Source organism: Rissa tridactyla, chromosome 2 (assembly GCF_028500815.1).
Source record: "Rissa tridactyla isolate bRisTri1 chromosome 2, bRisTri1.patW.cur.20221130, whole genome shotgun sequence".
Lineage (NCBI taxonomy): Eukaryota > Metazoa > Chordata > Aves > Charadriiformes > Laridae > Rissa > Rissa tridactyla.
The window spans coordinates 53,914,641-53,932,634 of NC_071467.1; the positions used below are offsets into that span (position 1 = coordinate 53,914,641).

General features: G+C 41.9%; 1 protein-coding gene across 1 annotated transcript; it reads left to right on the forward strand.

Annotated features, from left to right (window-relative positions):
- The first annotated feature begins 9,968 nt into the window (after positions 1 to 9,968).
- On the forward strand, positions 9,969 to 17,746 carry LOC128905677 (myosin regulatory light chain 2, smooth muscle minor isoform-like). The gene is made up of 4 exons (XM_054192088.1): positions 9,969 to 10,082; positions 11,858 to 12,056; positions 12,225 to 12,386; positions 16,245 to 17,746. Exons 1-4 carry the CDS (start codon positions 9,981 to 9,983, stop codon positions 16,415 to 16,417), a joined length of 636 nt encoding a protein of 211 aa, XP_054048063.1. The 5' UTR covers positions 9,969 to 9,980; the 3' UTR covers positions 16,418 to 17,746.
- The last annotated feature ends 248 nt before the right edge of the window (positions 17,747 to 17,994 follow it).

Here is a 17,994-nt window from a genome sequence, read left to right on the forward strand (position 1 = left end):
ACGAGGAGAACGTCTGTGTGAAGTGCTGCCAGTATATGCTTGCCTGCTTTTTTTTGTTTTCCCCCTCCTCTGACTGTTGCTGGAGACATCTGTAATATGCAGCTTTTTAACCAACTCAGGATACACTTACTTCTGTTCTTTACGATGCATTGAAGCAAATAAAGTCATCTTTTATCACACAGTGATCAGATGACCAAAGCATTTCACAACATCGTAAGTCAACTTAATATACTAGCTCAGCAATTAACTGATGTCACAGAGGTGGTGCTCGTACACTCTGAAGTAAGGATCCATTTCACCACTGACCTAAGAGCTATCATTAGATCGCTTGTTTCTAGGATCACTAGCTTATGTTGAGAAATGAAATGTAACACAGGGGCCCCATCCTGGCACAGGACTTCCATCAGTAACGGTGTGCTTTTGGTTCCGAAAGCTGGAAAATGCCTGAAATCTTGTCATCACATTTCTCGTGGCCATGGCCTTTTCTTGTCAGGAGCTAACCTATTATTTGGTATGTTCCTGCAGAACTTCAAATGGCAACAAATAGCTCTTCTACCATACTGAAGGCATTCAGACAATGTAAGTCCAAATAACGGGTGAGTAATAATCAGAGTCAGGAACATTTTGGTTATCAGCAGTTAATCTGCCATTGGTATTGCCCATGTATCCATACACCTATTTTGGCTTGCTTACTTAATTTTTCAAACAAACAACTCTACTGTCATTTTTAGATAACTTCCTCCTTTGGAAAAATGATTTAGCATGACAGTAACTCAGAAACAGTATTATAGAAGCCACAAACAATATTGAAGCAAGGAGAACTCCGTAAATGCCTCTCAAAATGCAACTTAAAAACAAGTTATCATGAAATGTTGAAAAACAATACCAGGAAAAAAATAAATTCCACACAGCTCATTGTTGTTGTGCTCTGAGCTGCAACTCCATAGAGATCACTGTTTTCCTAAACTTTTGATATATTAGATAGGAAACTTTTAATCTTAAGAAAAAAAAAAAGATAAAAGGAGGCTGATCCTCCCATTTTCCTCTGCAGTCTGTACACATGTTTTTCCTGGGACCACTCATTGTGGGTAGCAGCAAACTCAGTTGCTGGGAGCAAAGTGCACAGGCTGCTGTGGTAGCATGTCCTTTGGGAATCCCTGCGCTACACCTTTAAAAAAATAACTTGTATTGCAAATTTCAACAATACAGAAATAAATACTGCCAAGGAATCCTTTCAGACCAAACGTGATATTCCCTAGAGAACAGTTCATACATAACAGACGTTGCATCACAGGGCTTAAGGGGTCATGCAGTTTGCATGAATGTAATATATCTAAGAGAAGATGTTTACGTGTTTCTCAGAAGCATGTAATTAGCAGGAGAGCAGGAAATCAAACCGCCTCCTGGAAAATCCCAACCGCTTGCTGCGTGCAGACTCCTCTGCCACGCAGACGTGATTCAGTGCCTTAGTAAACCAGCCTTGTGCTGTGATAAAGCTTGGAAGTCAGTTACAAATACTACAGGATTGGGCAGGTCAACACTAACCTTAATATGCGTGCCTAAAGGGGCAGATGGTGTGTGACAGCAGCATCCATTTTGGCATTCCTGTAAACTGCCGCTGCTCAACTTTGCAAGGTTTATTTAATCCTTATTTATTTATTTTTTATTATTTATTATTTATTTAATTTGTAATTTCCTCACTTTGACAATTTTAGAGTATCAGTGAGTACAACCTCACTAAATTAAATATTGAACTATGTTTTGGCTTTTTCCTTATGAATGTTGCGGGCATAGCTCCTTGGGAGTTAAAAGACAGCATTTCACAGTAATTTCCAGCCTCTGTCTAGCATATTCAAGTGAGTGGGTGTAAAATGAGGTCTGCAAGCCCTGTCTCAGCATTTCCTAAAATAGAGTTGGCGTCAAACGCAAGTAACTTGAGCCTTGACTTAGCATTGTATCTAACAGACATTTTTTTTCCCCTCTATCTAATTCTTCTTCCTTAATTGTGAGCTAACCATCTCTAATGCAACAGGTTTTATACTGGCAATGTATTACCACCCCACAAGAAGCACGTTGATTTTGAAATTGCTCCACCAGCCAACCAAACCTGCATAGACATCACCTAATAAGAAAGCTGATAACAGCTGACTTTTTATGTCAAACACCTGACTAAATACGCTCCTTCCTGCTTTCTGGGTATGTTTTAAAATATCATTTTAGGCCTTCGGCCAAGCATTGAACACATTTCATTTCCTTCCTTATTTGTATGTATACATTGTCAGATAGATAAAAACACTAATTTAACATGCAAGGGGAGGGCACATATCTATGTCCTTAGGTTTAGCACAATTAATTACATGTGTCTGAAAGACAGGAGGCCTCACTGTCTTCTTACTGAGAATATCTTAGCAACACTCAATTCTGCATTTCACTTATAATCATTGTGGAATCATAGCGCCTGGCAATATTCTGTTCAAAACTAGTGCAAAAAGGGGAGAAAAACCCACAAAGATTTGCTTAAAATTATTGGAATTTAAAAGCTGGGATAAAAAACAAGTGAAGAACATACAGCACAAGTGGCACTACCGTGACTTCTTCATCATAGCGAACAGGTAGCAAGGGACAAAAATCTGGCAGAAATCAACAGCCCAAGATGTACTTTTCAACTTTTTCTTTCTTTTTTTTTTTTTTAAATTTGTGTTCTTATATATAAAGGACTTCGGACTTGGGAATGCAAGGAGCACATTGTCTGCTGAGTCCAGTCCCTCAATACTCTGGTCAAACATGTTTCAGTGCCCATCCATACAGTGTCCAAGCTGCAGATTTAATAAATCATACTGGAGTTTTTCATTTTCTCCGATTTTACAACACTTCAGAGACTGACTTTATTTTATTTATGTTCCATTGCATTTCTCTGCTTTGTCCTTGGCCCTGGCATATTGTTGTCATACGACGCTCTAGAGAACTTATGTTCTCGCCTTTTCCTCAGCTATGCACACTGGAAGTTACCAAAAAGTCAAAACAGAGCTATTTCTCATTTTCAATATGGAGAAAGAATCTATCTTTCTTCTATAGGCTCCAGTACATTCCCTGAGAGCATTTATTTTTCATGCTTCAGCATCTACATTGTGGCAGGGACCACCTGGGAAAGCAGTAACTTACCGTTTTTATTTATGAGGTCTGTGCTCAAAAACACAGGAATACCCTGCAGGAGGATAGAAGTCGGGCTCTGAGGCCTTCCAAGAGACCCAAGTGAAGACACGCATTCTGGATCTGAATGTTATCTCCAAACATGTAGAGGAACAGGAAGTTATTGGAAGTGGTCAACATGGATTTACCAAGGCTAAATCATGCTTGACCAATCTGATAGCTTTCTGTGATGTTATAACTGGCTGACTGGACGAGGGGAGAGCCGTAGATATCACCTACCTTGACTTTGGCAAGGCTTTTGACACTGTCTCCCATAACATCCTCATTAGGAAGCTGAGGAAGTATGGGCTAGATGAGGTGACAGTGAGGTGGATTGAGAGCTGGCTGTGTGACAGAACTCAGAGGGTTGTGATCAGCGGCATAGAGTCTAGTTGGAGGCCTGTAACCGGTGGTGTCCCCCAGGGGTCAATACTCGGTCCAATTTTGTTCAGTATATTCATTAATGACCTGGATAATGGGACAGAGTGTATCCTCAGCAAGTTTGCTGATGATACCAAACTGGGAGGGGTGGCTGACACTCTGGAGGGCCGTGCTGCCATCCAGCGTGACCTGGACAGGCTGGAGAGCTGGGCAGAGAAGAACCTAATGAGGTTCAACAAAAGCAAGTGCAAGGTCCTCCACCTGGGGAGGAAGAATGCTAAGCACCAGTATAGGTTAGGGGTGGACCTGCTGGGAAGTAGTTCTGAGGAAAAGGATCTGGGGGCCCTGGTAGACAGTAAGTTATCCATGAGCCAACAATGTGCCCTTGTTGCCAAAAAGGCCAATGGAATCCTGGGCTGCATAGGGAAGAGTGTGGCCAGTAGGTCAAAGGAGGTCATTTTCCCCCTCTACTCTGCACTGGTAAGGCCACAACTGGAATACTGCGTCCAGTTTTGGGCTCCCCAGTTCAAGAGGGACAGGGAACTGCTGGAGCGAGTCCAGCAAAAGGCAAGTAAGATGACTGAGGGACTGGAGCATCTCCCTTATGAGGAAAGGCTGAAAGAGCTGGGACTCTTTAGCCTGGAGAACAGAAGGCTGAGGGGAGACCTTATTAATGTTTACAAGCATCTAAAGGGTGGGTTTAAGGAGGATGGTGCCAGACTCTTTTCATTGGTTCCCAGTGACAGGACGAGGGGCAACGGGCACAAGCTGGAACATAGGAAGTTCCGATCAAATATGAGAAAAAACTTCTTTACGGTGAGGGTGACAGAGCACTGGAACAGGCTGCCCAGGGAGGTTGTGGAGTCCCCTTCTCTGGAGACTTTCAAGACCCGCCTGGACACAGTCCTGAGTGATGTGCTCTAGGCAATCCTGCTCTAGCAGGGGAGTTGGACTAGATGATCTCTAGAGGTCCCTTCCAACTCTGAAAATTCTGTGATTCTGTGATTCAAAATCCCTTCTTTCACTCACAACTTCTCAAAGGTTTTCTGTTTGGATCACAGCGCTGGAGCTATTTTTGGAGAAATTCCAGAACAACTCTGGGACACTCCCAGCATTACAAAAAGAATGACTGTCAGTTTGACTAATAACAGCATTGCACTTGGGAGAGTGTGACAGAGACAACAGATGCCAGCTGCAATCAGGGAACAGAAGATGGAAAGGCAGAAGAATGAGCCAAAATACTAGGTGAAGCAACTGACAGTCAAAATGCTTTTGTTAAATGACTGTTTTGACCTAGAAGTGACTTAGAACAAAATTTGGAAATATTTGATTGTGCTGTCAATACTTAGCCTCTGCAAGTAGCATTTGCGACTCCGGTTGGACAGTGATAACACACTCAGAAAAATCTCTTAACTGGCAAAACCACCGAAGTTTCACTCATTTTTAATTCTTAATTCAGTGTGAAAATCCCAAATATGCTTTTTAATCTAGTCTCCTTTTTTACACTCTTTTGTTTGTTTCCTATGGATATCCCCAGACTTAATTCTATGATGAGCAAGGGTATGGAATAGCCTCTGTACAAGAAAAATTACATAAGAGGGACCCTTTGCCACAGCTGACAGAACACACAAGAAGCAAAAGTAGCACAGAATCATAGAATTGTTAGGGTTGGAAGGGACCTTCAAGATCATCTACTTCCAACCCCCCTGCCATGGGCAGGGACACCTCCCACTAAATCAGGTTGCTCAGAGTCCCATCTGGCCTAGCCTTAAAAACTTCCAGGGATGGGGCATCCACCACCTCTCTGGGCAACCTGTTCCAGTTGAAAGAACTGGAAAGAACACAAAAGAAGTGGACGCACAACTCGGCTTTTCTTCCAATACAAAGTCTAGAGCACTGAATAAAAATAGAAATAGGTAGGTTCAAAATTAGTAAGGTGAAGTTCTTTATGTAAGAAATAGCAACCTTGCAAAGGAATCAAAAAACACCTGCAAAGGATATTGTGAAGGCTAAATTTACATGAATTCAAGGACTACATACTAGGCAAGCTCATGAAAGTAGTTCATCATTGGTTACCAAATACCACATCTGGCTCAGGGTTGCTTACCCCTCTGTGAGTAAAACATAGAAGAGGTTGGGAGAGGATTCTGGGAGGATATCACAGGCTTCCCTGATTCTATGTCTTCTCTCAATACCTGCATATAGCCATTGCTGCTGCTCTCCCCTTATGAATAGGCTAAAAGAATCCAGTGCTTGCTCTCCTCCAAAAAGAGGAGGAAATATAGAGAAAGAGATTTTCAAAAAACCTGATGAATCCAAAGTTCAGGAAGAAAAAAAAAAACAAAAAACAAACCAAAACAAACCAAAACAATAAGACCCTCCAGGGACCTGGTAGGGTAGACACCACAGCATCTATTATTTGTTGAAGGCATCCAAGGAGTCAGTAGAAACAACCCAGTGGTGCTCCACCTAGAAATGTAAGAAGCAGGAAGAGGACACAGCTGCTGGGCTTCTGCTTCCCCACTTTATGGGCCAACTCTGACTTGCTGAAAAATCAGGATGAGACTTGGACAATCTCATTTAACCCCAGCTTTGTGGTTCCCACCTTCATAGGAAGCATCGACATGTGAATGTTGAGCAAAACTCCAGCCTGAGCAATGCTGACAGGCTTGCTGCGCTCCTCACTGTTGTGTACAGCCAAATGCAGGCGCTGGGGATGATCTTGGGTTTTTTTTCTGGCCCCGGAGCAAGAAAGTGGTACAACATGACTGCAAACAAGTAGACCAGTCCCCTGGCCCCAACCTGTTCAGTGCCGTTGCCTTTGCAGTGCCAACACAGTCCATGGGAATGCCAGCTCACCAAAGGATGGATAAGGCTTTGCTCCCTGCTTTCCACACCCGGAATACACATCTCTTTACAGCTAGGCCACACTGGACTAGGCAGACTTTTACTGTGAGCCACTGCTCACAGTTCCTGTGACATTAATGAGATTCCTAAAGAAGCATCATATGACACAGACTGATTCTGCTTCATTAAGCAACAAGTTAATCACAAATATTCGCACTGTCATCCTAACTCTGCAGAAGGGAGGGAATGGAGAGAATTAAGTGAAAGGAGGGAAAATGTTTACTGTAAATTGCTTGCTGTCTATTGCATTAGAACTTAAGTATGAAACAGATAATTTTGAAGGCTTTTAGACAGTCCAAAGAAAACAAGTCTAGGAAAACATTTCAACAGCACCAAAGTATTTGAGAATTTTAGATGGAAAGGATACAATAATTTTATACATTTTGCTTAAATTTTTTTTTTTCTCTCAAGACTGGCATAAATGAGAAAGAAGGTGGAAAAACTGAAGGAAAAAGTAGTAGAAAGAAGAAAACTGAAGGAGTTAAGAGCTCCGCATTTAAAAAAAAAATACCATGTTTTCAGAATGGATAAATTAATTCCTATTTTGTATGGTTTATGCAGGAAATTATGCGGTACTGAGAAATAAACAATTTTGGGGCGTACATTCTTGGATGTGGTAGTGCAAGCATTTTTCTCCAGCCCACAAAACAAACGCTGTATAAAACTGAAGCTCATCACTAGGTGGCACTATTTCTTGGTACAGCACCACATGAGCATCCTTCCAACGCGCAGCCTGGGCACCCCCTGGCCCCAAGCGCTCCGGGGCGCTCTCTCCGCAGAGCAGTTGTAGGAATGCTTCACTCTGGACACACTTGGCACTGTGTGGTGGCAAAAGTTTGGATGAACCACTTAGCAACCAAGCTAGCCATTTCAACCTCAGGCTTCCCAGAACACGCTCTCCCTAGCATGTGCCTGGACTGTTCTAGAAAAGCCTGAAGGCCGCCTTCAAGACCAGACCTGCTGTCCCATCAGATAGTCATCTGCAAGCACAGCTCTGTGCAGCCAGGGAGCACCATCAGAGCACAGAGGAGCCTACATAGTCAAGAACGGAGCCTGCATGCTCAAGAAACAGCCTGTGGTTTCATTGTACTCTCAGAAACGGCCTATAAAGCAGCAGGAAATGGGATTACAGGCACGCTCTTCTCCACAATCAGCCAGGGATGCGCAGTCACAGGGAACTAAGCACTGTTCAAGGCTGCGGGCAGCTCACAGCTACCATCCTCAAGCACCATCCTCTCCACAGGGAGGTTTAAACAGCAGAAACAAAGTGGTGTTCACCCAAGAGATCATCACATCTTCTTGAGTAAGACCTGAAGCCCAAGCTAATACAGTCACAAAAAAGACCTTTTTTTTTACCTTTCTTTTTAAGATTTATGTCAATGAGTGAAAAAAAAAAAAATCTCCAAGTATTGTAAGAGGTGAAACAAACCCCTTTTTTCCCCTTTAAGTTTCTTTAGTGGTATCACTAAATGGAACCATTTGTAAAAGCCTTATACTGATTTACATCACACAGAAAGTGGTCTGCATTAAACAACTGCTTCTCATTCCACTATGATGTAACAAATTGGAGACAAAAAGCTTTGAGAGAGACAGACAATTTCATCACTGATCTCATACTGGGTGAGTAATATTACTGTACCTCTTCTCACATCTTTGAAAGTTAAACACTGGGAGCAACATACACAGTGACAAGTTTCATATAACATCTTTTTAATAGCATGAAAAACAGTACAATACAGAGTAGCATGTTTGCAGCAGTGGTTCAATATAAAGTAACTGATGAAAGGATTTTAAATTAAGATATCAAATAACTATTTTCATAATTAAATTTCAACAGACAATTCAGTTCAAGATTATCATGGAGTATTTTAATAACTCTATTACTATCTTGGTGTTTCTGCTGCTTTTCTGCCCACTCACACTTTGCACATAATTATCCTGGAACTATGTGCCACGTCTAGTAAGTACAGAGGATTTTTCCCCAAAACTTTTTCCATGAAAAAGCTCATGCTCTCAATTCAGCAGCAAAGTTTAATATTTCTTTCCATTGCATTTTGAGCCAAATTTTAGACAAGCAATATTAAAATTAATTGGGAAAGTATTCTTACAAGCTAATTAGGCAAAATTCTCAGACCTCATGAAATAACTCGTCTGGTTTGAGGGGAGGGCAGGGAAAGAAAGTTGTGCCGTTTAGCAATTAAAGTGCCTCCCTTCAAATTTGTGACTGCAACTTCTAGATTATATTAACTTCCGCATGTACAGTGCCTAAACATAACCCATTTACATTTGTAAATATAATTGGTAATTGCAGCAAAACCCTGTTAATTTATTTTTTCCTTTCCTTCTTAGGAGTTACTGTTTACCAGGGTACCGATTGTATACCAACAAAACTGGTAACAGGTAGGAAAGGAGTTGAAAGAATGATGAACTGACTCAAAGTGCAGCTTTCCCATCTGACAATGTTTCAGAATTTTACAACAGCTTCCTGAAGCTCAAGAGATTTATATGGGAGTTCAATATGCAAAATGTGAATAAGCACTCGGTTCAGAAAAAATCCAAAAATGCTGAAGCTAAAATGCTAAAACCCAACTGCTTCTAGTGGGAGGTATCCCTGCCCATGGCAGGGGGGTTGGAACCCGATGATCTTTAAGGTCCCTTCCAACCTGAACCATTCTATAATTCTATGATTCTTCTGAAGTAATTTCAGACCCCATCCTCAGGGGAGCACTAGAATGAGCTTGTACCTCAATTTCTTTAAGATACTACATCAGTAAATGAAAGCAAGCAAAAACAAAAAAAACCAACCAAACAAAAAAAAACCCCACAACAACCCAAACCCAAACCAAAACAAAAAAAAAAACCCCTTAGTGTTATCCCTCGCACTGTTTTAATGAAGAACATATACACAAAAATACATCTTCCGGGGGGTCTCATAATCTATGGCTGTGAAAGGTTGAAAGGCGTTAAGTCTTGTTCACGCGGGAGTGCTCATTTAGAGGACTTAAAGATGCAAACTAGAATTTTTCTGGCCCCTTAAGCGACACGTGAGGAAGACCGAGTGTAAGGATAGCACCTCACGCTTAATTCGGGCAACACGTTACCAAACGCTCAGGCTTCATTTACCTCACTGCTACGACACCACTAACCCGTTAACTGCGCGGGGGCCGGCTGAGGCGTCAGGAACACGGACCGACGTTCCATCTTCAACCTGATACATAAAAAAATAAAAAAAAAAATAAGCTCCCTCCATCCCTTCCCCGCTGACTTCACCCCACTTCCCCCGGGCTGCGCCAACGCTGCCGGAGGCGGGGGGGAAGAAGCGGCTGACGGGGACATCCCCAGCCAGCCGCCCTGAGGAGACGGGGTGAAGAGAAGAGGGGGGGAGGCTGCGTCCATGACAGGGAAAGGCGTCGCCGCCATTCTGCTGCCCTCTGCCCCTTCTCCCGCCGCCACCCGCTGTCTCCCCTGCCGCTCGTCCCCCTCACCCGCCGCTCGGGAGGGCGATGGTTTCTCCGGGAAGCACTGGGGTTGCCGCTGTCGCTTTCTTCCCCTTCCGCCGCCTCTTGTCTGGTACCGGGATCACCGTAGCGACCGTTGGCGTGAGGGTACGGCCGGGGCGGGGGGATGGTGTTTGAGGGGCGGAAACGGGCTGTGGGGAAAGTGACCGTTGGGAAGCGCGTTGGAGCCGTTGGCGGCAGCCGTTGGGGCGGCTGTTGCTGAGGAGAAGCGATGGCGCCGGGGGCCCTTCTTCGCCCTCGCCGCCGGTGGAGGCTGAGGCTCCGGCAGCCACGGACGCCGGCGAGGGCGAGGAAGGGCCCCCGGCGCCATAGTCCTTTCATGGGGGGGGCCTGTGCAGCCCTTGAGGCCTGGGGCGGGATGCGGCTTTTGAAGGGAGATCCTTCCTCCGGGGCCAACCCCCCCTCGCCCCGCCCCGCCCCAAACCCTATCATTTAATAAAAAAATAATTATAATATAAAAAAAAAAAACTACTAAAAAAAAATCTCCTCAGTGCTGTGCTCGCTGGAGAGCTGAGCGTTGTGGCCGAGCTTGATTCTCTCCAAGTTTAGGGCAAAGGGTGGGTGCCAGGTTGTTTTTCAGGTCACAGCCTTTTGTGGTTAAAGCTGAAAGGGGCTGGCGTGCAGATTTGCCCCATCCATCCCATCCCACCGACCCTAAAGGACAAATGCATTCTCCCCAGAGTTGTTTTATAAAAATCTTAAGGTTTGCTCCGCAGCACTGTATGATGGAAACCTCGTCAGGCTTAGCAAAAGGTAAATTCAATGGCAGTGGGAGCAATGAAATGAACCATTGCTGTGCTGCATCCAGACCCAAATTCAGTTAACCTGAGTGTTACAGGTGAAGACACCATTTTCTGAGCAGTTTTTCCAGGGAGATGAACAAAAGCAGTGCGAGTTGGTTGCTTTCGCGTTTTCATAGAATCATAGAATTGCTGAGGTTGGAAGGGACCTTTAAGATCATCAAGTCCAACCTTTAACCTACCCTGACAAAAACCACTTCTAAACCATGTCCCTAAGTGCCCCATCTACCCTTTTTTTAAACACCTCCAGGGATGGTGAATCCACCACCTCCCTGGGCAGCCTATTCCAATGTTTAATAACCCTTTCAGTGAAAAAATGTTTCCTAATATCCAATCTAAACCTCCCCTGACATAACTTGAACCCGTTTCCTCTTGTCCTTTTGCTTAAAGGAGTAGGCAGCAGAAGTCAGCTTTCAGGTATGGAAGACCTGTACCATATTTCAGGTAAAATTAAATGCAGAAAAGTAAAGGGAGGTCAGGCAGAACTTAATGTTAGGAGCAGAAACATAGCTTGCACAGTTTTCTTCTAGTTTTAATGTGTTTTAAATAATGGAAGGCAAAGAAAGGACAGAGACATTACACAAAGTAGCAACTACTTACCGCTGTTAGGTGTCAAGTATAGGTGCTTCAGAGTTCAGGTGAACTGAGTGGAGTTTCTCCTTCCCCCACTACCTAATATTGCACACAGTTACCGTATATCTATATCCATACAGAGCTCTTTCACAAGCTTAATGACAGCTCTCAAAGCGTCCTTTAGACTTGAGACGAGTCGGGTGTGTGTATCAATAAGGGATCCCAGGCAAAAGCTGTCCCTTTGAAGACTGAAATGCAAGTTTAACTCATGTCTTCTTTTAGTGACATTTTTTAGTTAGGAGTCTGTCTTTCATTTGTTTGTCTTTTCTGCTTCTCTTTTTCTCTTCTTGATTAGGGAAATATGTTCTGATGAGAGGAAATGGAAGTGTGTTACAGGTGTTTTGTATCTGTGAACTGTAACATTAAGCCTTAGTACATTTTTTTTTTAAGATCTAACTCTGGTCTTACTGTATTTACGTCTCTCCCTAGTGTCCAAAAATCAACATGTCTAGCAAAAAGGCAAAGACGAAGACCACCAAGAAGCGGCCTCAGCGTGCCACTTCCAATGTATTTGCAATGTTTGATCAGTCGCAGATTCAAGAATTCAAGGAGGCCTTCAACATGATCGACCAGAACAGGGATGGCTTCATTGACAAAGAGGACTTGCACGATATGCTCGCCTCCCTTGGTAATGTCACTTTTGTGTTTACAGTTGCCAAGCAAATCTGTGCTGTTAAAATTAAAGTATTGAGTTTGGGATAGCTTATGAGAGATGTCTCTGTTTCTATTACACTATACAGATTACTTTTTCTTTTAGTTTGAAAGCTGAACCAAATATGAATCCCTTTATTTGTAGGAAAGAATCCAACGGATGAATACCTCGATGCCATGATGAATGAGGCTCCAGGCCCCATAAACTTCACAATGTTCCTCACAATGTTTGGTGAGAAGTTAAATGGCACCGATCCCGAAGATGTAATCAGGAATGCTTTTGCTTGCTTTGATGAAGAAGCCACAGGTATGTGTGTGAAACAGCCATTTGGCGGGGAGTGGGTAGGGGGTACTTTTACGTTGTTTATTTAGGTTTCTAAATCGTTGGGTTTTGGACCTTTATAAATGAAGTATGGCACAGTAATCATTTTAGGTGGCATATTCTACCAAGTAATGAGAATTTGACTTACTACTGAGTAAGAGTAAAAACTGGCTGTTCTGTGTGAGTACTTAAGACTAGTAGCAATGTTTTCCTGTGAGGCTTTGAAGAACAGTGTTTTAACTGGGCAATGCAAAGTAAGATGCATTTGCTCTAAGAAGATGAGGAATTAGTAATACGTAATTTTCTATGGCATTCAAAAGGTAACGGATGTAAAATCTTTAACGCAACTGAGTTTGTCCTCCCCCTGCAGTATATCTGAGATGCATCTGGATTCTTTGATGTTTTTAATATTTGAAGACAGGCTGTCCAGGCTACATAAACCCTTTTTAAACCTTCATCTTGCCCAGTGTATGTTATGGTTGTGATGACAAATGCCATGTGTCATGCCCTCACCCACAGCTCAGTTTGTTTTCAGGTTGCAGGAAGGGCTGTAGCCTTAATGATCTAAAGGTAAAAACCGGGTGGGGTCTAAAAGACAGAAATGACAGATTGGACTGACTTGCATAGCAAGGTGGGGGGAAAAAGGAAAATGCAGACCTCAGTTTTATTATATCAGACTTTCAAGGTTGTGCCTGTAATCTTGAGGTTAGAGTTTATGATTTTATTTATTTATTCATGTAGGCTAAGATTACGGAGAAGTGTGTCCTTAGGGCAATTCTGCGGAATTACAGAATATCAGTGCTTTGACATGTTGTGAACACATCTTACTAGTGTGTGCTGAAATTATGTAGCCTTTGTACTGGAGATGTCACTGCACCTATAACTTTCCTCACAACTGTCCACCGCAATGTTTCAATCTCACCTGTGGATATGTGCTATGAACCTTTCAAAGGATATTATTCCATTTCAAACAGCTATTTTCAGTCTGTGTATTTTTAGCACCTTTTGCCTTTTCAAAGAGCATCCCCTTCCTGCTGAGGTGTAGGTAAACAGACTTTCTGTTGGTAAGGCCTTTTCAAATGTTAATTGACTTCCTCCCTCTCGAGGGAAATCTCTTTTACCATCTCCTAGAGAAGGAAGTTTTGTTAGTAGGTTAATTATTTTCTCTCCACAGGTAGTCTGACTCACTGTGCTACGGGGTTTTTTTTGTATGCTCCAAAACAAGAGCCTATGAATTAGGATACAAAGAAAATGATTGTGCTACCACTTCTTTTGAACAGTAACCTTCTACATCTATGTAAACAATAAGTTACTAGTTCAGGCCCCCATGTATACTGATATGATTGATTTTATTATCTTTCAACTCTGTGTGGTAAATGTTTCAGTCTGGTTCCTAGGATGATTTGAGGATAATGGTTCCACAGTCTCTTTTGTGTCTTATGCCATCCTCAAATTTTAACCAGGAAACATGTGAGATAGTTATGCTGTTTTATTGATTTTTGATTCATAACAGTCAAAATGCAGTCTCCAAAATAATGTGTGACGTATTTGTAGAACCCGTGTTATGTTTGCCTTTCATTCATTTTATTCTCAGATTTGGCTTCTGATCAGTTTGTTCCTTTTAAAAATGAAGAAAAGCATTTCCAGCTATGTCAAACCTTTTTTTTTTTTTTTTTTCCACTTCATACTCTCCATGTGCATGTGTTACGGGTCTGATTTTCTAGCTCTACATCAGTGTAGTTCTTTTGAAAAAGACTAATACAAATCAGATCCTCTTGATGAGGATAAGTTAGTTGTACTTGTTGGTTTTTACTTACATTTCCTATATTGCCAGTCTAGTTGAGTATACTGCTTCAGCATTACTGTTGTATGTAGTACTATGAAATTAGTATAAAAGTTATATCTGTCTGCATTTGGTATATCTTTTGTCTGCTCATTGATCCTGCATTGTCATCTGTTTTGTGCTGTCTGCCACAGGCTGAATCTTAAATTTTGCTTCATTAATTTGTTGCTCCCCCTCTACATCAGAGCTGTGTGTGAGGGAGAGTGGGGGTACTGTTTGCTTTACAGTTCGTTGCTGCTAAAACTTTTAGTGTATTCCTAGTCTGGCAACCTCTTCCAGTGTTTAAGCACCTAGCTGTTCAGACAGAAGGAATGAAGTCCTTGAGGCTAAACTTGCAGCACCAAAGGCCTTGCATTCTTTGAATGCTAATCCTTATGTCATCTCTCATCACTACTTAGTCTCTGTAGGACTGCAGGAATAGACAGCCTAATCTGTTTTAGCTATTTTTCCCCTTCTTTACGCACATCTGTAAAGAGACAACTCCAAAATTTGGACAACTCCAAAATTTGACCTGATTAAGATGGGCCTGGCTAACTGAACATTCTCGCCATTTTTAAAGTAGAACATTGCTGTTAGCCTTTTTCATTTGGAGTCAGTAGTCAAGGGCTTGTCTGCACTGGGATATGATGCGGTTTTAATTAGCATATGTTGAAACATGTTTTTTTCCTTTCCCCACAGCCTACACCAACCCCGTGATAATTTGTCATGCTTATTGATTGCCTTTTGGTCCCCTGATTCCCTGTTTGGTTTTGTTTCTCTAATGAACTGTTTGCTTAAGTTATTCAACTCTCTTTCCAAAGCAGAACTTTTTTTTTAATCACATTCTAATTGAATCTACATCAGTTGATGTGGGTGTCTACTTATGATTTCCAGCTGTTCTGCAGAGTTTACGTATCTTTCTTTTGGAACATACTTCTGCCTCCTCTGTTCTGTTATTGATAGTTCAACTAAAGTTCAATAACCAGTTTCTTTCTCAAATGAAGCAACTATTGTGCATTTAAAGGCATAGTAGGTCTTATCTCAACCTTAAGCAGTTTGTGCATTCTTATGTCTACCATTTCATAGAATCGCAGAATGGTTTGGGTTGGAAGGGACCTTAAAGATCATATATTCCAACCCCCCTGCCATGGGCAGGGACACCTTCTGTTACACCAGGTTGCTCAAAGCCTCATTCAGCCTGGCCTTGAACAGTTCCAGGGATGGGGCATCCACAACTTCTCCGAGCATTTGTTATGTGCATTCCTTTTTTAATATCTAAACTCCTGGAATTATTTGGCAACTGGTGGTTCTGCCCATCTATTGAAATAGAATTAACAGAACATTTCTTCCAAATTTCTTCCAAAATTTTCTGCTAAAATTTTAGCATAAAATAAATAATATATCCTACCTTTTTTTGACTAGCTTCTCTGCCTCTACCTCTCTACAGTAAATGTTCTTCCTCCCTCCTGAGTGAACTTGCTCAATCCTGCCTGAAAGTTTTTTCTGTTTTAAACTCTTCCCCTGGACGCTTGCCAGCAGTCCACTGTATCCATGTAGACTGCCTCCAGCAACAGTATTGTGCAGCAGCGAAGAGCCAGCCAGTGGTTATTTAGTCCCCAGAGGAAACTAGTTTATAGAGGACACACAAATATATCTAATTAAGTCAAGAAAAATATAATTCAATTAAGAGAACAACTTGTGTAATTAAGACTAGCAGTAACAGAAACTTGTTTTTCCACTTTGAGCTGTTGGAAGTAGGTATTATTAGATCACAGCAGATGAGGCCCTCTTTTCAAAAATCTGTATGAAATGCATCAAACTTCCCCTCCCTTTCCCTTTGCATTCAAGGAATTTCTTTAGAATTCAGTTAAGAAAGTATTTTGGGCTTTTGGTACATATGCATGTATTGCGTGCTATATTAGTGAATTGCATGTCTGTCAGTACGTCTGTCTTAGTGCTTTTGAAGACTCGTCTGAGAAATGGCTTCCCTTTTGTGTTTCTCTCTATCCATCTCATCCTAGGGTTCATTCAGGAAGACTACCTCCGGGAGCTGCTGACGACGATGGGAGACAGGTTCACAGACGAAGAGGTGGATGAGCTGTACAGAGAGGCACCCATCGACAAAAAGGGGAATTTCAACTACATTGAATTCACGCGCATCCTGAAACATGGGGCAAAAGACAAGGATGACTGAGCAGATCCCTGGATACCTGCAGATAGCTTTTTCCCACCCCCCCAGTAATTTTATTTCTCAGGATCTGTTTTTTCTTTTTTTCTAGTTGTGACCTTTTGCATACATCTTTAACATTCCAGCTTTTCCCCCTGTGGTCTCTGGGGCTGCTCAGACACCCCTGCACCTGTGTCATAAGACTGGAAATGAGCAGGGAGAGAGGACAGCTTACAGTGACAGAGGTTTAGGGACAGAGAGGCGTGAGTGTGGAGGCCCAGGTGAAAATGTCAGTACTACTCATCCTACCTAGATTTTCACATTTTTAATGGCAACTTCTAAAATAAAACTCTGCTCTATTAAGTACATAATGAAAATTTTCATGCTAGAAGTGAACCGTTTATCTAATCATATCTGTAAATATTTTTGCAACTGTATGCAGTTCTGTTAACTATTTTTGCCTTAAAAATGAAGCATAAGTCACTTCAGCATACTGATTTTTGTACTTCAGTGACTGAGTACTTCACTTACTGCAGTGAGCATATACAATTAAGAGGCTCCCATCCTTCAAATTTTACTGCTTTGTAAATTAATGATTTCTGGTCTAGACTTGCACATTAAAAATTTTAAATCTTATGGATGTAATTGAGGGGGTATTTTACTACCTCAGCGCCTCCATTTCTTGACTCTTGAGTACAGTATTAACACTGCTTTTTAAAAAATTATATGGTAAATCCTAGTGTTTTCTTAAAAAAAGATACCGTGTGTGATTAGAATGGTTGAGTGGTGCTTCTTACCACCTCTGCAGGACTAACAATACAGAATTCTTTCCATTTCATTGCAACCATTTATTTTTTTCTTTCTTTCCTCTTCCCAGCTTTTGTCAAAGCACAGTGAGAATGGGGCAGGATAAAGAAGGAAGGTGTGCTGTCTCTGTCCTTTTTGTTTTCTTTCGGAAAGTGTTATTCTTGCTTTCCAGATGAAACAAGATACTATATATTTTTAAGAGCTTCTGCTGAGAGTGGTGCTTTGGGTGTGTGAGGAGGAGGCATGCCTTTTTTGTTCCATTTCTCATAATTATATCCTCTCGTTCTTGCGGTACGGAATGCGTAGCAGATTTGCAACAGTACTCTGAAGCCACTTTGCCATAATCTGAATACTTGCGGTTCTGGCTTTTTGGTCTTGAGAGAAAGGGAGATCAGAGTTGCTTCTGTCACTTCTAGGAATTACATTGTTATCCCTTAAGTATTTAGGTTACAAAATTAAGAAATGTCATTGGGTTGAGAGCGTTTTGCTGTTTCTTGGTAGGCTGCTACGCGAACTGAACTTCTAATAAATTTCCTTAGAGGACAGTGATTATTTGGTTTAGAAATACACTGTTCTTTCATGAACAACCTACCAGGACTGTTGTCTTTTGAGAAGATCAGTGCCGCAAAAAAAAATCATTCACTGGTTGCTGTAGGAAAAAGCTCTGAAGCTTCTGCTCTACCTCAGTCCATTAGGTTTGCAAAAGAATGGGGGCTGTCCAGACACATAAGGGAACACAGGATGTGAACAGCAGGACTGTAAGAAAAGTACGGAAGATGATGAAAAACAGGAGGGGG